The 17,167-nt window shown below is 48.7% G+C and overlaps 1 protein-coding gene across 9 annotated transcripts in view; it reads left to right on the top strand.

Moving 5' to 3' along the window:
• The window catches only part of Tacc1 (transforming, acidic coiled-coil containing protein 1), a 101,873-nt gene that overhangs the window by 53,518 nt on the left and 31,188 nt on the right, over positions 1-17,167 (top strand). For 3 of the 9 annotated variants that reach the window (XM_017312859.2, XM_030243614.1, XM_030243613.1), the window contains exon 2: positions 2,701-2,816. The exons of 3 other annotated variants lie outside the window; for them this stretch is intronic. Coding sequence is in view for 5 of the 6 variants with exons in the window: in XM_030243614.1 (XP_030099474.1) it covers positions 2,701-2,816 (116 nt within the window). In the remaining variant the exon portion in view is untranslated. Of the gene's footprint in view, positions 1-216; positions 1,786-2,700; positions 2,817-17,167 lie in introns of those variants that run through there. 3 more of the 9 variants (XM_006509143.4, NM_177089.5, NM_199323.3) reach the window with 3 other exon arrangements.

Below are 17,167 nucleotides of genomic sequence, written 5' to 3'. Positions count from 1 at the left end.
AAAAAGAGGGTAGCAGTCTCGAGGAGGAGGAATGATCAAGCCCAGGTAAGGACTTACATGGGTACTATTTTCAAGCTACAGGGGTTTCTAATCTGAAGATTTGCTTGATCATAAACCCAAGACAACGACAGTTGGATAGTCTTGGCATAGTTCTTGTAGACCTAAAACAAAATGACTTCCGCTCACATTTTTAAAAAAAAAGTCTTTCAACACTTTTGACAGTCGTGTTTATCTCAGGCAAGAAGCAGTAATGGGCTCTAAAGTATACTCCTGCCTTTTTTTTTTTTTTATTATGGTAGGATACCTGCCAAGCCTTATCTTACATGTTTGCTTGTCTTTGTTATGAAGTGTATAAGACATTTGTGATTCATCTGCAGTACACGACGTGGTGCCAGCTTCTTTCAGGGTAAGCTCATGAGCATCCTGAAAATCTTCGCCTGACTTTGTTCTGAATTTTGGAGGCACACTCTCTGTGGGAATTGTAGCCACCTCACAGATTCTCTGAGACTGAGAAATGTCAGTATTATGGAAAACACACTGATGAGCTAATGGTCTCAAACTTGGCTTTGGAGGAAATGAATTCACTGGGAGAGAGGACCTGGGGCAGTCTCTTAGTGGAATCCTTCAAAGATAAAGGGGGGAAAATTCTTCTCTTCACCTTCAGAGGTAAAAGCCTTATTCTGAAGACTGTCACCAGATCTTGATGGCTCTGTACTGAAGAAGCAAAGGACATCAGAAACCAAGGACCCAGGAATTATCTGAAAAAAGCCTAAAGTTATGAAAAGAAAGAACAACAGGAAACGGCTCAGGCCGTCTTATCAGGGGGCAATTTTGCATCTATCCCAGGTCAGGGCACTCCGGAGCCCTCATGAGTGTGGCTTGGTGAGGGCAAGACAACTTCAATTCTTCTGTAACCTGGGAGCCTTCCAAATCCTGGGCGTAACAAGGATGGCGCTGACCAGTGTCAAGGATCGGGTACAACACTCTACAGAGGTTCTGAGTTGTTTTGTTTTTAAATAAGGGGCTTAACTTCTGTACAGCGCAGCTTCAGCCACGCCATTAAGTCCTAGCGGCAGGAAACACAGATAAAAGGGGAAGAGGAACAGCGCCGCGGCGCGCACACGCTCGGAAATGGACGGCGGCGGCGCGCGGCGCGCGGCAGGCGCGGATCCCGCGGGGAGGGCGAGCGCGGTCGAGCAGCCCCTGCCCAAGGCCGGGCGCGACCAGCGCGGCGGGGGGAGCGCGCTTCCAAGCGGCCGCCCCCGCGCGCCGCGCCAGTAGTTCGGTCCGAGGGGGCGGCTCCAGGGGCGCGGCTCCGCGGCGGCCGAGGCTGCTCCAGGCGGGAGCGGACCCCAGAGCCCAGCGACGCGGAGCAGGGCTGGCGGGGGAAGAAGCGGGCGGGCGAGCGGGCACGCGCGGGGGCGAGCTTCGGCGCGGCGGCCCGGAGGAGCGGGGGCGAGCGGCGCTGCGGGGCCGTGGGAGGAAGCGCTGCGCCCGGCCCGACGGCGCTCGTTGAGCCACATCCGCGGGTCGCCGGCGACGTTGCCGGCGCCTGTCAAGGCCCCTCCATTTTGAAGGAAGAGGCCGCCGTTCCCCCACCGCAGGGGCGGCAGCCGCGCTCATGGCGTTCAGTCCCTGGCAGATCCTGTCGCCCGTGCAGTGGGCCAAGTGGACGTGGTCCGCGGTGCGCGGTTCGGGCGCCGGAGAGGACGAAGCCGGAGGTCCCGAGGGCGACCCCGAGGAGGAAGAGGACTCGCAAGCCGAGACCAAATCCCTGAGTTTCAGGCAAGTACACCGCATCCCAGCCGAGATGCAGGCGGGCGCCATCCTCCCACCGCGGTCAATGCTGTGTGCGCGCAACCGTGTTCCCGGCTCTGCTGCCCGCAGCCGGGTCCCCGCTGTGTACCCGAAAGTTCGGGATGTTCTGTCTGCCCGTGTGCTTTTCGTCCTCTGTCTTCGCTGTAAGCTTTCTGAACCCAGCCCCGAATCCGCAGTCTGCGCATCCCGGTTTGCCTGGGTCGCTTTCTCGAAGCGTCGACACCCCGGCTCCGACGCAGCGGCACCGGGTAGTGGCAGTTGATAAGGCCAGGTGCGATTTGTAGCGTTTTCCCCTTGTGGGCAAGAAGTCGCTCCACCGCCCTTCTTGGCCCCGCAGTGTCCTAAAATGCAGCCTTGGTAAAAGAGGATCGCGTGATGACAGGTCCCTGGCAGCTGGTGAGAAATGGTGGTCTCTGCTGAGCTGTCACACGTGTGATTGTGGAAGGCAGGTGACGGCATTTTCAGCTTCCAGTGACTTCCAGACAGGTAGAGGCCTACGGAGAAGAACAGTATAGCTAGAATTGGCTTAGTTTGGGGGGTGGGGCGATATTAATTTTTACGCCCCTGGAAAGGGTTGATTGGGAAGTCTTTTTGTGTGTGTGTCTGTGCGTGTGAAAGGCAGCGATGACAAAAAAAAAAAAAAAAAAAAAAAAAAAAAAAAAAAAAAGGTCCTGGTGAGAAGCTTCAGAGGACGAAAGAGATTTCGGGGAGCTAGGATGCTGGGCATCGCTGAAAATGCTGCAGCCGTTCTCAGGCTGGGTTGAGGATTGGTTGGTTGTAAAGTTAGAGGCGCTGTACTTGCACTTTGGTGGCTGAGTACGTTTTAAAGGCAGTTGGAAATACCGTTGACTGTGGTAATGCCTCGTTTTTCCCCCTCGGCAGCTCGGATTCTGAAGGTAATTTTGAGACTCCTGAAGCTGAAACTCCAATCAGATCGCCTCTCAAGGAGTCTTGTGATTCATCACCGGGATTGGCAGAACCCGAGGCCAAACCCCAAGGTAACAAAACTTGAGTTTTCTACCTTTTTGGTTTTAACTTAAAAAAGAAAAAGAAAAAGAAAAATTTAAAAAGGATGTGTGCGTGCCCTGAGGACCACTTCAGACAGGATGAACTGGCTCCTTGCTGATTTGGATTTGTTTTTGTAACATAAACGTTTTGATCATCTGATGATCCAAAGCTTGCTTTATTCTCTGACTAGAGACTGTATGAGGTCATTTTTTTTCCCCCAGCCACTCCTGTTAGACTTCCTTCTAAACCCCGAATAAGTAAAAAAACGTAGCAATGGCTGGTCTGGTTATGTTTTAGATTTGGCCTCAAAGATTTCAGAGACTAGTTGTTTTCTACAAGGGTGTGGCTAGACACCAAATTATAGGTAAGAGTTGATTTTTGAGTTAGCAGTGTTAGGCAGTTTCAAAATTGCTTGCTTTTCTCTCCCACAATGGACCAGCGGGGAACCCTTCAGTCTAACCAAGAAAATCCGGTTCACATACTGTCCTTTCTACCCCCACCCCACCCCCATCCGAACCTAGTACCCGCCCTTTAATTCTCAATGCCTCTGGCCCACTAAATTAATGGAAATCTTTTTTTGTCACACTTAAAAAAAAAAAAAAAAAAAAAAAAAAAAAGACAGGCTCTCAGATAGCCCAGGCTGGCCTTGAACTGATCCTGCCTCCTCAAAGAATAACAGGCCTGAACCACCATGCTCAGTTTATTGTCACCTAGCTTTGAATAACATTTCACTTGTCCTGGTAGGAAGGAATTTGTTCCTTTGGTAAATGAATAGAGGCAGTGAAGCTCCTTTCTCACCGGGAACATTTTGGAGGGAAGTTGTCTTAGTCAGGGTTTCCCCTTGCTGGGAAGAGACACCATGACCAAGGCAACTCTTATTTCTTTTTTTTCTTTAAAGATTTATTTATTATAATATCTAAGTACACTGTAACTGTCTTCAGATGCACCAGAAGAGATCTCATTACGGATGGTTGTGAGCTACCATGTGGTTGCTGGGATTTGAACTCGGGACCTTCGGAAGAGCAGTCAGTGCTCTTAACCACTGAGCCATCTCTCCAGCCCCAAGGCAACTCTTATAAAGGACAACATTTAACCCGGGCTGGCTTACTGGTTCAGAAGTTCAGTCCATTATTGTCAAGGTGGGAACATGGCAGCATCTAGGCAGGCATGGTGCAGGAGGAGCTGAGAGTTCTGCATCTTCATCTGAAGGCTGCTAGAATAAAACTGGCTCCCACATAGCTAGTAGGAGGGTCTCAAAGTCCTCCCCCACAGTGACACACTTCCTCCAACAAGGCCACACCTCCTCCAACAAGGCCACACCCACTCCAACAAGGCCACACCTCCTAATCGTGCCATTTCCTGGGCCAGACACATACAAACTACCACAGGAGTGAACCTTTTAAGGGTTAAAAGGAAAATGTCTGTTGGGTTCTGTTAAGTACTGTGGTGAACCATGGGGTGGGGGTGGGGCAGTGGCCTGTGGGCCTGGCTAGTAAATGCTGGAAGTTAGTTAAGGGGGGCGGAGCTTACTTGAAGAGATTCCTAAAAGGGTTGAGAAGTGAGGGAAACAAACCTTGTGTGTATTAATGGGAAGAGAATTCCTTTCAGCAAAGGGAACAGTGTTTGCAAAGAAGCATCCTATGTGTGGTGAGGCCCTGGGCTGTGGAGTCTCACCTGTTCTGGAGGGGCAGGGGTTGGGAGGTGGGAGTGTGAGGGGAGGGGGGGGGGGTCGGCGGCAGAGGCCAGTGTGCCCAAATGGAATGACCAGGCTGCTGCTGGAGGTAATAGGAGCCGAAGTCAGCAAGGGGAGAGGAAGGGCCACATGCTACCCAATGATGATCTGATTTTCCGAGAGAGCGAGAGAGCAGCTGTAGGATGTCTGAACACAACACCATAACCGAGGGGCTCAGAACAGGGAGTCCATTCTCACTCCTAGTTCTGGGGAAGTCTGAAGTGTGGGCAAAGACGCGTCCCTTCTGGCGACTCAGGAAAGACGCACTTCTTGTCTATTCTAACTTGAGCTGGTCATTGTCCTTGGTGTTTGGCTTGCAGCAGCCTAACGTCCCCCTTCCCTCCCCCCCCGGGGGGGGGGCCTTAGTACAAGGTTGGTTTTCCCTGAAGGTCCGTCTTCATACGGCCGTGCTATGAGGATACCGGTCATTCAGGTTAATGCTCACAATCTAGTATGACCTCATTTTAACTGCATTACAACCTCCAAAGACACTGTTCCGAGTTAGTGCCCCATTTCTGGTAAACTATGATTTTTGACATAGCTTCTTGGGGGAGGACACAATTCAACTCATTCTGACAAGGATTTGACTTACTTTATTATTATCATTATAATTATTATTATTAAAGACAGGGCTTTTACTCTCTAGCCATGGCTATCCTGGAACTTGCAATGTAGACCAAGCTTTGAACTTATATGATCCATTTGCCCCTCTAGCTTAGTTCTTTGCAGGTTGCCTGGGTAAGTTGAGTCACAGAGGGGCTAGATTTACTGGGAATTCATCAGTTTGTTTTTTGTTTTTGCACTTTGTTTTTTACTAGAAATTGAGATCTCCGTGCCATGTGTATGGAGAATGGAGCAATACCTTCCCTGCGCTGGGCTGCCTCTGCTACTTTGTTAAGGGCCAGCAGAGGGATGTGTGGCAAAGCTGTGCAGTAGTTCTTCCTTTAGTGAAGATGCTGCTGGGCCCCATAGCTTGCCTTTCTTCTCTCCAGATTGGCAGATTGGGAGGGAGGTCTGGAATCCTGAAAGAACTATTCTGTGGGCCTTCTCACCAAATTCCAATACAGCCCATAAGACGTATGTTAAGTAGCTGTTTGAAAGCCCCTTTGAATCGCCCTCAGCTTTCTTTCCTCAATGTCTGTCAGATGGCTAGGCTAATTCATCTGCCAGATTCCTCAATAAATGAACAGAGGCCCAGATTAGCCTAGGCCTCCCCCCGCACCCCTCCCCCCAGCCCCAACCCCAGACACAGCCACAGACACCCAATTGTTTGGTCCTTCTTGTTTCTGTGGCTCTTTCTCACAGTCTCTCATTCAGTGTAAATGTTTTCCTTTTAGAGAGTCTTGGATCAGGAAAGTTCTCCAGGGTGGGTCATGCTGTAGAGTGTAACCGTGGGGAGGAGACTGGTGGTGTATAGTCTGGGGAACAGGCCTGCATATTATAAAATCTCACAGTGCAAGGTCTTTAGACAGGGGGATAACTCCTAAGTCTGGTTAGTGTCTGGTCTTTTAAGGACCTTGTGGAGTTAGTCCAAGGTGTGGATTGCCTTGTCAACAGACACAAAGTAGTCTCGAGACTACAACTAAAGTTCAGGTCTAGCTGAAGGTGGCTCCACTGAGCAAAAATTCCGAAGTCAGTTCCTGGTGAGGTTTTAATTTCTCAAAATGGATGTTTCACGTTTCCCTGAAATAGTTCATTTTGTTTTTGACTTTCTGTGATTCCATGGCATGGTTAGGCAGCACATACAAATGGGGCAGGGCCGTCTTCATGGGACTTGTAACGGTCTTGGCTTCCTCATGCCTGGCCACCCTCACCCGCACGCATGGGCTAGTGCCACACTCCTGTTCTGTCCCCTGCTTCCTGATTGTTTAAACTTAGAGGAAACTACTTAAGCAAAACTAGCCTAGTTTTGCTTTTTATCGGAACTGTTTTAAGAACTCAGAAATTTTGTAATAGGTCCCTTTAAGATAGTTAGTTATACACCAGGAATTAAATAGAAGGTTGTGATTTTTTTTTTAGAAGCCACAGAAAGAAGTTGGCTTCTGAATATATAATAAATTCAAACTAAGCTGGAGATATTTCTGGAGAATACCAAGCCAGTGGCTGTAGAGTTTGAGTCAGTGTCTCTGTGAATGCGGTCTGTTCTTCCCAACAAAGGGTGCTTAAGCTGGCTTCACCTAGTTTTGAGACAGGGTCTCACTGTGTTAGTCTGAACTAGATATGTAGCCATGCTTGGCCTCAAACTCACAGAGATCCTTCTGCCTCTGCCTGGGTGTGCCACCACACCCAGCCATTTAAAGTGCTTTTTAAAAAAAAATCACTATTGGCCAGCCTGGTCTACAGAGTGAGTTCCAGGACAGCCAAGGCTACAGGGAAAAACCCTGTCTCAACCCCCCCCCCCAAAAGTCACTGTTATCATTACTGTGGGGAAGAGGGACACATGCCATTGTGTGTATGTGTCTGTGTGTGTGTCTATGTGCATAGCAAACTTCCATGGAGTTAGCTTCCATCCAATGTATTGTGGCCTCTAGGGATGAAACTTTGGGTCCCTGACTTGTGGCAAGTACCTTTGCATGGTGAGCCATCTCACTGCTGCTTGGTTTTGGTTGGTCTTTGCTGGGATGTGTGTTGGGGAAGGAACTCCCTCGGGAAAGAGCTTAGAAGAGGCCTCCTTATCTCTATCCCCCTTTACCCCTGTGTTCACGGGGTTAGTGGTGGCAGGTTTGTTAAGCTGTTTCAGCCTATAAAGACTTCAGAGATGGCCTAGCGTGGTGGCACACCCCTGTGCACCAGGACTGGGGAGGCAGAGGCAGGCGGACCTTTGTGAGTTCTAGGCCAGCCTGGTCTATAAAGAGTTTCAGGCCAGCCCAAACTATATAGTGAGGCCCTGTCAAAACAACAGCAACAACAACAACAAGAGAAACAAATAGAAAACCCACAGAGGCTTACTGTGTGGGCCCTGTCCCTTTGTGGTCCTACCCATATTTACAGTTAGTTACCTTTCTTTGAAAAGGAGAATGTTGATAAATGTAGAAGTCTCCACATGATCCGTGAATAACTAGTTAAAGCTGCTATTCATCTTCTATGTTACAATACCTAGGTATTTCAGAGACTTAACCATTGCAGTCTGGAATAGCAATGGAGTTTACCTACTAATACTTATTGCTGGTGTTCTTGTGAGAAATGCAGAATTACTCATTGACATGACTTTGGTATTTAGATTCAGAAATACCAAACCAGAGTGATGGATGGCTCAGGCCTTTAATCCTGGCACTTGGAAGACAGAGGCAGGCAGATCTCCGAGTTCCAAGGCCAGCTGGTCTACAAATCCAGGTCCAGGCAGTGAAAAACAGAAGGAAATTTCACCCCAAAGTGTAGTGATCGAAAAAAATTGTAGTCTTAAAAAAAATGATGTGAAATTCACACCTTAGGGCCCATAAATAATGGTGTTGGGGAATATAGCCATGCTAGCGTGTTGAGGTCTCCCATGTGGCTGCTTTTGTATCTTGGCAGCAGGTTAAGTACTTGGGACTGGAGAGGCTTGTTAACTCTCTGTGCACTTACACCACTTTCAGAGAGTAACTAGGGACTTCCAGCTAACAAAGGAGCGCTGTATACCAGGCTCCTCCCGTACGGGGCCCTTGTGGTCAGGAAAGGCTTCCTTAAGGGAGAAAGGTTGGCTCTGACTGCTTGTCTCCTTTGCAGACAGTGCACTTGAATTTTAAATGACTTCCACTAAAAGATTCAGAGAGTTACGAGAGAGAGAGAGAGAGAGAGAGAGAGAGAGAGAGAGAGAGAGAGAGAGAGAGAGAGAGAAATAAGAAAGTACCAAGAAATGGACCCATCTAATCAAGGACAAACACAGCCATTTAAAAACAGATCTTAGTTTAGTTTTTGAGCCTACGTGGGTTTGAGCATGAACGGGGTGCCAGAGCCTGGGGCTGCCGTTATCTGTGGTTGTGAGCCAAACAAGGGCTCTCTGCACGAACTGTCCAATTCTTAACTACCGAGCCATTTCTGCCATCACCAACATAGACTTCTAACTCGTCGTTATTCAATATTTGTGCTGGGATGTTGGAACTGAGCCTGAGCATATCAACAGGTGTGTTTATTGGAAATATATATATATTATAGTATGTTTATATGTCTAAGACTTAGAACGCGGATCTTGCTGAAATCTTGAGCCCCAGACTTTATCTAAAGTGTTGATCTGGTTGATAAGCAAATACACAAATATTTTTCATTCACCCATACTGAAGTGGTCCATTCAAATCTACAGATATATTTTCCTCAGGATTTGCTACAATGTTTCTTTGCTCACAACAGGGGATTGCTTTATTTGAATTTCCTAGAAACAACGAGACTAATAAGGATACTAAATGTTACCTAGTTTAGCAGTTTAACATGGGTGGCCCCTTGTACTGCGCCCCAGGTTAATGCTTTTATTTTTTTGGTATGATTGGCTCTTTTACAGCTTAATTTAGTTTTTAGTTTTTTTTTTTTTTTATGTGATTTCAGCTTGAGAGGTTTAAAGCTGAAAACCAGGCAGTGTTGCCACATTTCCTCCCCCCCCCCTGAAACCCCCCTCAATGGAGTCAGTATGGTTGTCTCAGTGTAATGAGCTATGGGAGGAAATACTTCCGCTCTTTGATAAAGAACAACAGGAATGAGCTGGAGAGATGGCTCAGCAGGTAAGAGCACTGACTGCTCTACCAAAGGTCCTGAGTGCCTCACAACCATCTGTAAATGAGATCTGATGCCCTCTTCTGGGGCTGTCTGAAGACAGCTACAGTGTACTTGCATATAATAAATAAATCTTTAAAAAACAAACCAAAAAAAAAAAAAAAAAAAAAAAAAAACCAAACACCAGGACTGAGGAACTATCTATGCCAATGCAAAGTGAAGATTTTAGTAACTTTCAAGTCACTTTTTAGATGACGCAAAGGCAAGGCCTTCTTAAGAAGTATCGTAAGGGTTAAACTCACTCCTGAGTTGCTCATCTCCTCTACCTGGGCATCTTACTAAAACTACTAATTTGCTCTGTTAATTTCTGGTGGCAGAGGCATGGTGCTTGGGGGGGGGGGGTGCGGGGCTAGTCCTGAATGCCCCACTGGAACAATGGGTATGGTCTAAAGCCACTTTCAGTGAGAGAGAGTGGGTCTGGGGATGCCAAAAGACTGGGAGTGACGGGCAGAGTTTAAATCAGGCACAGTGATAAACCAACAATTCTAGTGCTGTCCAGGTAGAGGCAGGAGGGTCAGGAGTTCAAGGTCAACCTTGGCTATACCAAAAATTTAAGACCAGCTGACTTATATGAAACCCTTTCTCAAAGCAAACCCAAAACTAACCTGGAGTGGTGGCCCATATTTTTAATTTTAGCAACCAGGAGGCAGAGGCAGGAGGACTGAGTTTAAGGTCTACACAGTGAGTTCTAGGACAGTCAGGGCTACACAGAGAAACCCTGTCTTAAAAGATAACAAAACACTGTCCCCTCCTCCCAAAAGCTCCTGTAATCTCCCTGTAGCAGCAATCCTGTCTCTAGGCAACCTTGGGTGTAACTGTTTCTCATGCTTTGCAAAATCCAGAATAAATAGTGTTGGGAGTCCACAGTTTGTCCCCCAAACAGCCATCCTCATGGAGCTTTGATAGCCAAGGTTACTATTTTTTTTTCTTTTTTTCTTTTTTTTAAAATTAGATATTTTCTTTATTTACATTTCAAATGTTATCTCCTTTCCTGGTTTCCCCTCCGAAAACCCTCTGCCCCCTCCCCTTGCTCACCAACCCACCCACTCCTGCTTCCTGGCCCTGGCATTCCCCTACACTGGGGCATAGAGCCTTCACAGGACCTGGCCCCGCCCACCACACACACACACACACACACACACACACACACAATCAGTGTCAAGTATTTTTGGAAAGATATAAGATCCACCAGTAGTCTGATGCTTAGGAGGAGGCTGAGTGATGAGGCTGAGTGAGGCAGGAGGATCACAAATTTGAGACCGACACAAGCTTCATAGCACCAGAGCCAGCAACAGACAGAGTTCAGTCTCCCGTGCTCCAGGGTGAGGAGGAGGGGTTGAAAATCCAGAGCTCCCTGAAATGTGTTTCACAGGCTTTCCTCTCCAGGGAGTTTGTGAAACAGCCCCCCCCTCCGCCCCCCGCCCCAGTTCACTGTTGGAGAAGACCAAGAGGAAGTGAGAGGCCTTAAAATGTTGCCAGAACAGGGTGTGTGCTGTGGAAAGCATCTCCCCTAAGTGACAGCTGAGTCAGTCGGCCATACGTCTTCCACACACATGAACTTGGCATCCGCTGTATTTGGGGTTCTGAGCAGCAGAAGTTCACCGTAATATTTCGATACAAGCCAACAGCCGCAGAAGTCATCCTTAGGTAGCTGGCCCATTTGCACTGGATCATTTCCTTTATTATTAAAGGTGCGGTGGTACCCGCCCTTTGTCCCAGCACCCCCTGGGACAGAGGCAGGAGGATCTGAGTTCAAGGCCGGCCTGATCTACATTCTACATAGGGAGTTCCAGGACAGCTAGGGCTACATTAGAGAGACCCTGTCTCCCCCGTCCCCACTGCCCCCCAAATTAGTGTCAGCTCTTCAGTTGAGAAGGAAGTAGGAAGGGATCAGTCTCTTGTCTGCGTGGACCTTGTCTGGTGAGGAGAGTGGGCTGTATGGAGATGTATGGAGCCTCCAGGCTCAGCACCTGTTTTTAGGTAGAGAGAGAAGGCTTGTTGGACTTTTGTTTTCATTTTTGTTAGCAGTGCTTGGGATGGCACCAAGGTCTCTCCCAAGGTAGACGCGTGATTTTTCTCCTAGCTGTGTCCCCAGCCCACAAGGGCACAGTCATCCTTTCACCAGTCACTGCTGGCTAAGGAATGGCGCTCAGGCGAGCATGTGGGGCCTGCAGGGTTGGTTCAGCATCCTCACGGTGTGGCATCACCTCCTCCCCCAGATTGACTGGGCCACCTCAGCGGTCACACTGTGCCTTCTTCCACAGCACCCTCTTGGTGGCACAGGTTAGCCCAGTGCTGTGAATACAGGGAGGTGAAGACTCACTGGGAACTCTATGCTAGAGCTGGACACCACAGATCTCTTAGTTGCCAGAGGTGTAATTTCCGCACCCACAAACCTCTCCCAGTTTTCTTTCCTTAGGTCTCTTCTGTGCCGCTTTCCTAGGTCCAGAATGGCCGCCCTTCTGGGGAGGTGTCTCATGCGCCTAAGGTCTGGGGGCCTCCTCTGGCTAAGCATTCTCTTCTCTATTTATCACCAGCCTCAGCCTCCCAGCTGTGTGGGTGGTTGCTGCTTTATGGAGGAAGCAGTTGGTATGTTGAATCTTCCAGTAATTGTTTCTGAGGAGATTGCACGCTGTGGCTGTTTGGCAGCAATGGATTGGAAGTTCCACAATTTCAGGTCTCTGCGTTGCAGCCCCATCTGTTAGCGCCCGTCTTCCTGCCTTTGCTCTTCCTGCTGGGGTAGCGTAGCCCGTAGGCTGGTGCTGAGGGCTCTCTGATCTCTGTCTGGGGTAGAGGCTCTCTGCTCTGCTTGGAGTGTGCCCTCAGTTAGATCCGCACGGCTCCAGTGCCAATGGGTACCTTGTTCCTGAGAGGGGAAGCAGAGCCATTGTTGGTCTTCATTCTCTGGAGAAGGTCTAGGCTGCTGGTCGCCAGCCCTCTTCTTTTCCTTACAGTATGGTCTTCAGAGGAGAATTAGCATCTCCTGAGTTGCGTGACGGATTGCGCTTGGGCTAGAACCTAGGGACTCAGTGCACACTGAGTGGTCTTCCACAGAATCTGCCCCCACCCCACCGCTGTTCTCTTGGCTCTCTTTTTCAGTGAAATAGCATAGAATGCTATTTTGGAGACTTTAACCGTGTGACCACTTTTGTCTGTTTATCAAGTGGCCTTACCTTTTTAAAAAACAAAACAACAACAACAAAAAACCCCAAAGCTTTAGGTTGTGCATGCACACACTGGTGTGTGTTTTGAAACAGGGTCTCTCTCTGTTGCCCAGGCTGTCCTCAAACTTATGATCATCCTGCCTTAAGTGCTGGGATCATAGACGGGTGCCACCAGGTCTTACTTGAGAGTGGGCCTCTGTCAGAACTTAAAACACCATCTCAGAAGAATGGCAGGGGAGCTGGTGCCCTGTCTCCATTCAAAACAAAACACAGAATAGCTACATTTGCCCTCCCTTTGCTCCTGGCTAAGAATTTTGTTTTACATTTTGGAGGTGAGAAGAAAGAACAGGGGGGGGTGGCTAGTTCCCTGCGTTCTCATGTGGGTGGGCAAGTTAGTGTTGGTGTTCTGCCCTGGGTGACAAGCCATCCTAACAGTATAGTGGCCCTAAGGAGACCTGCCTTGACTTAATGTGTCTCCATGCTTCTGAGTGGCCGAGGCCCGCAGGGCTGTCTAGGGAGTGTGAGCTCTGCTGTGCACTCCCTGGACATGGCAGGTGTTCACATACAGTTTAGTTATTCTGTCCCTGGACAATACATTACTTCTCAGTCTTCACTTAAGGGCCGTGTCCTTGGCTTTGTGCTGATTTTTGTTTGTTGCTTTTTTTTTTGGACACAGCGCCACAGTCATCTTGAAAGAGATGGCTTGCAACTTCAGGGAAATCAGAGGTACCAGAAAGTCAGACATGTAGTTGGAGGTTAGAGGTTAAAAAGCAAAAACCCTCCCAAGGTTTGGACACTTGTCAGAAATGCTAATGTGTCCCTGATTGCCATTCCCCTCAGGTCAGACCACTTGAGCGGCAAGGGGTGCTTCCTGCTAGAGCTAGCTTTCCTCCCGACCCCCTGGACTTGTGCATGGGAGACAAGGGCAGGATTTGAGGCCAGTGTGGAACGGGGTCCTGCGGGGCCTCCAGGAGGAAAGGGCCTCAGACGAAGATAGAATGTTAGCCCTGATATAGCTGTCTGTGGAGCCGAGCGGCCTCACCGCTTACTGTATAAATATGCCTTTCTCCTCCATATGAAAAAGATACCCAGCCATGCAGTGGACCCTGACCATCAGCTGTGTTGGAGCACGGGGGCTCCGGGGGATCAGGGAGTGAGGAGTCCCCTGTGGATCATGGTCTCTGGAGAAATTAGTTGGTTCATTTCCCAGACCCCTTGGCCTTGGCTTTGCTGCTGGTTAGGTTTTCCTCAGCTTGACACAATCCAGCTATCTAGGAAGAGGGGCTGTCAGCTGAGAGAATGCCCGGGCAGAGCAGCCTGTGGGGCGTTTTCCTGATTAATGATTGGTGTGGAAGGACCCAGCTCGCTGTGGGTGGTGCCGCCCCTGGGCAGGTGGTTCTGTGTTGTGTAAGGAAGGCAGGCTGAGCATCCATGGAGAGCACACAGGTAAAGCTGTGCTCCTCCAAGCTCCTGGTGCTTCAGCTCCTGCCCAGCGTTCTGCCGTGAGTTCCTCCCACAGTGAACGATAACCTGTAAACTTCCAATAATCCCTTTCTGCCCCGGTTGCTATTGGCCGTGATGTTTTATCACAGCAACAGCAAGCAAACAAACCCAGCTTCTCAGAGTTTGTGTTTGTTTTGTTTTAACTTATTTATCTTTATTTTATGTGCATCGGTGGTCTTCCCACATGTATGTCTGGGTGAGAGTGTTGGATCTCAGGGTTACAGACAATTGCAAGCTGCCACGTGCTTGCTGGGAATTGAATCCCGGGTCCTCCGGAAGAGCAGCCAGTGCCCTTAACCACTGAGCCATCTGTCCAGCGCTGTAACCTAGGCTGGCTTCAGACCATGCAGTCCTCCCTCCTTGCTTGGCCTCTCTGTGTTGGCTTATTCACGTGAGCCACACTGCTTGGCCTATTCTCCAGAAGTTTTGGTACCAAAGGCAGGGGATTTGTGAGTGAGGACGTGAGGAGATGAAGGTAGAATTCAGAGTGAGCATGACTCCAGCATCTCCACTCTTTTTTTTGGGGGGTGGGGGCTTTTCAAGACAGGATTTCTCTGTGTAGCCCTGGCTGTCCTGGAACTCACTTTGTAAACCAGGCTGGCTTCAAACTCAGAAATCGACCTGCCTCTGCCTCCTGAGTGCTGGGATTAAAGGTGTGTGCCACCATGCCCGGCTCTTTTTTTTTTTTTTTGTAAGATTTATTTATTATATATATATGAGTACACTGTAGCTGTCTTCAGACACACCAGAAGGCGGCATCGGATCCCATTACAGATGGTTGTGAGCCACCGTGTGGTTGCTGGGAATTGAATTCAGGACCTCTGGAAGAGCAGCCAGTTTTCTTAACCACTGAGCCATCTGTCCAGCCCGACAGACATCTCTACTCTTAGCCTTGTGTTTATAGTCTGTTCACCTTTTAATAAAAGCCCACACCCATGCCCTGCAGAGTGCATCTTAATTCTGTACCCCGCCTCTCTTAACCCTTGTGTCTAAATGTTTACTGACATAGCTTTATTGAACTCAACTTTAAAAAATAGAATTGAAAACCATATCCAAAGTTAGGCCAAAGTAGAGGCAGGAGGATTATGAGTTTGATGCCAGTGTAGGCTGTATACTTGAGACCCTGTTCCCCAGAAAGCAAATAAAGCGCAAAGCCCCCAAAACAGAAGGAGGAGGAGGAGGAGGAGGAAAAAAGCGCCTCGGGCTCAGCAGCCTTCCTAAGCTGCTTCACATGCATGGTTATTCTTGTCAGAGAAGGAAATGATGATGTCATGTTTTTCACTTCTCTGTAAATAGAACCTATCTAGCACATGTGGGCTTCCTCCAGAAGGATTCACGATCCAAAAGTGGTGGGTGCGATCCACCACCTCAAGCGTGGGTTCCTGCAAGTGACACACGAGAGCTCACTTAGAACGCTTTCTGAACGGCGAATCTGCATACAGGCCTCATCGGTTCCTGCAGGACAGGAGCCATTTTGTTCTTGTCCAGTAGTTTTCGTGTGCTCCGAGTCCGGCGCTGTCAGCGAAGCACTTGCATTGCAAGTGTGAAGATCTGAGTTCGAGCCCCCGAACACACAGTGCATAGTGGTGTGCGCTTCAGGGATGGGGTTTGGAGAGAGAAGGATTCCTCTATGGTCAGTTTAGCCTGCCAATAAGCTTTTATCTCAGCACTCAGAAGGCAACGGTGATTCTGTGTTGTCTTTTTTGTTTGTATGTTTGTTTGTTCATTTGTATAGCCCTGACTACCAGGAGCCCTTTCTGTAGATCAGGCTGGACTTGAACTCATAGAGATCAACCTGCTTCTGCCCTGAGTGCCAGCTTAAAGGTGTGCACCACCGCACTCAGCTTCTATTCTGAGCCTTGGAGCCTGCTGTCAGCAGCTCTAACAGATGGGAATGCCCTTAGCTCTGAGCCTCTGCTGTGGAAGGAACCCCCTTCTTTGGCTTATGATCCTGTTTGGGTATTGAGACTCATGCCACTATTGAGGAGAATTAAATTTGTGAGGATGGCTTTAGAGCTGCGTATCTACGATGCAGGAGAGCTAACGGGGTCAAAGCCCACCCCCACCCCCAGTGACACGGTTCCTCCAATAAGGCCACACCTTCTAATCCTTGTCAAACAGTTCCACTAACTGGGGACCAAGCATTCAAAAGTATGGGCCTGGGTTGGGGGGGGCACTCATATTGAAACCACTACACTACCTTTGGGTTTGGGGTGACTGTGGAGAAGTAAAGGCTGCTTATGTTCCACCTCACGGTTCTGTAATACAAGAACCATGACATCACAAAGTAGCCTGTTAGTTGAGATGGCTAGAGAGATCGTATAACTTTTATTAAGAAGGATTGTCCCCCACTTCTAATACCGTGGGCCCACATTCCTTTATATAAAATGGTGTGGGCTGCCTGCCCACTCACTTCTTCCCATGTACCTGAGAATCTCCTCTCGATTACTCATGATACCCTCGATCACATCAAGACAGGAGGTCTGGGTATGTTTAATACAGTTGTAATATTTTCCTGAGTATCTTTGTTCTGTAGTTTATCAGATTCACAGTTACAGAGTCCATGAATATTTATGGACAGCTTATCAATGTTTTCTTAGTGTCCTTGACCTTATAATCAGACCTTATAATGTTTCTACTTTACCATAGCTATCTATGTAGAGAAGATGTCATCCATATAGGGCTAAATCCGTGCAGTGATGTCAGGAGTCAGTTGGAGCTCTGGAAGGAACCTTTTGAGGGCAGGGGGAAGGCAGGTGCTTCAGTTCTTTATCGAGGCTGTGGTGAGACGCTTTGACCGAAGCAGCTTACGGGAGGAAGGGCTCATTTTGGTGCCTGGTTCGAGGGGGACATAGTGTGATGGCTGGAAGCCCGTGGCTGGTCTCATTGCACCCTAGGAAGCAAGGGGGTGGGGAGGGAAGTGGGGCTGAGCAGTAGAGCTCAGCTTTCTCCTCCTTCCCACTTCTCCCGCAAGGCTTCCCTCCTCAGGATTTTACCACAGTCCTTAGCAGCGCCACCAACTGGGATGCTCCCACACTCGAGCTTGTGGGGGACCTGCCACATCCAGACCACATCAGCAGCCATATAATGTTGGGGAATCATGTAATTCTTACCTACACTTTAATACCTAGAAGTTATTTTACAATAAAAGACTTGAGAGTAGCTCATTTTAGAAGGAAGCCCAAAGTGGTGGCCTCTG

Source organism: Mus musculus, chromosome 8, assembly GCF_000001635.26.
Source record: "Mus musculus strain C57BL/6J chromosome 8, GRCm38.p6 C57BL/6J".
NCBI lineage: Eukaryota > Metazoa > Chordata > Mammalia > Rodentia > Muridae > Mus > Mus musculus.
This window is presented reverse-complemented; position numbering and strand designations above follow the sequence as displayed.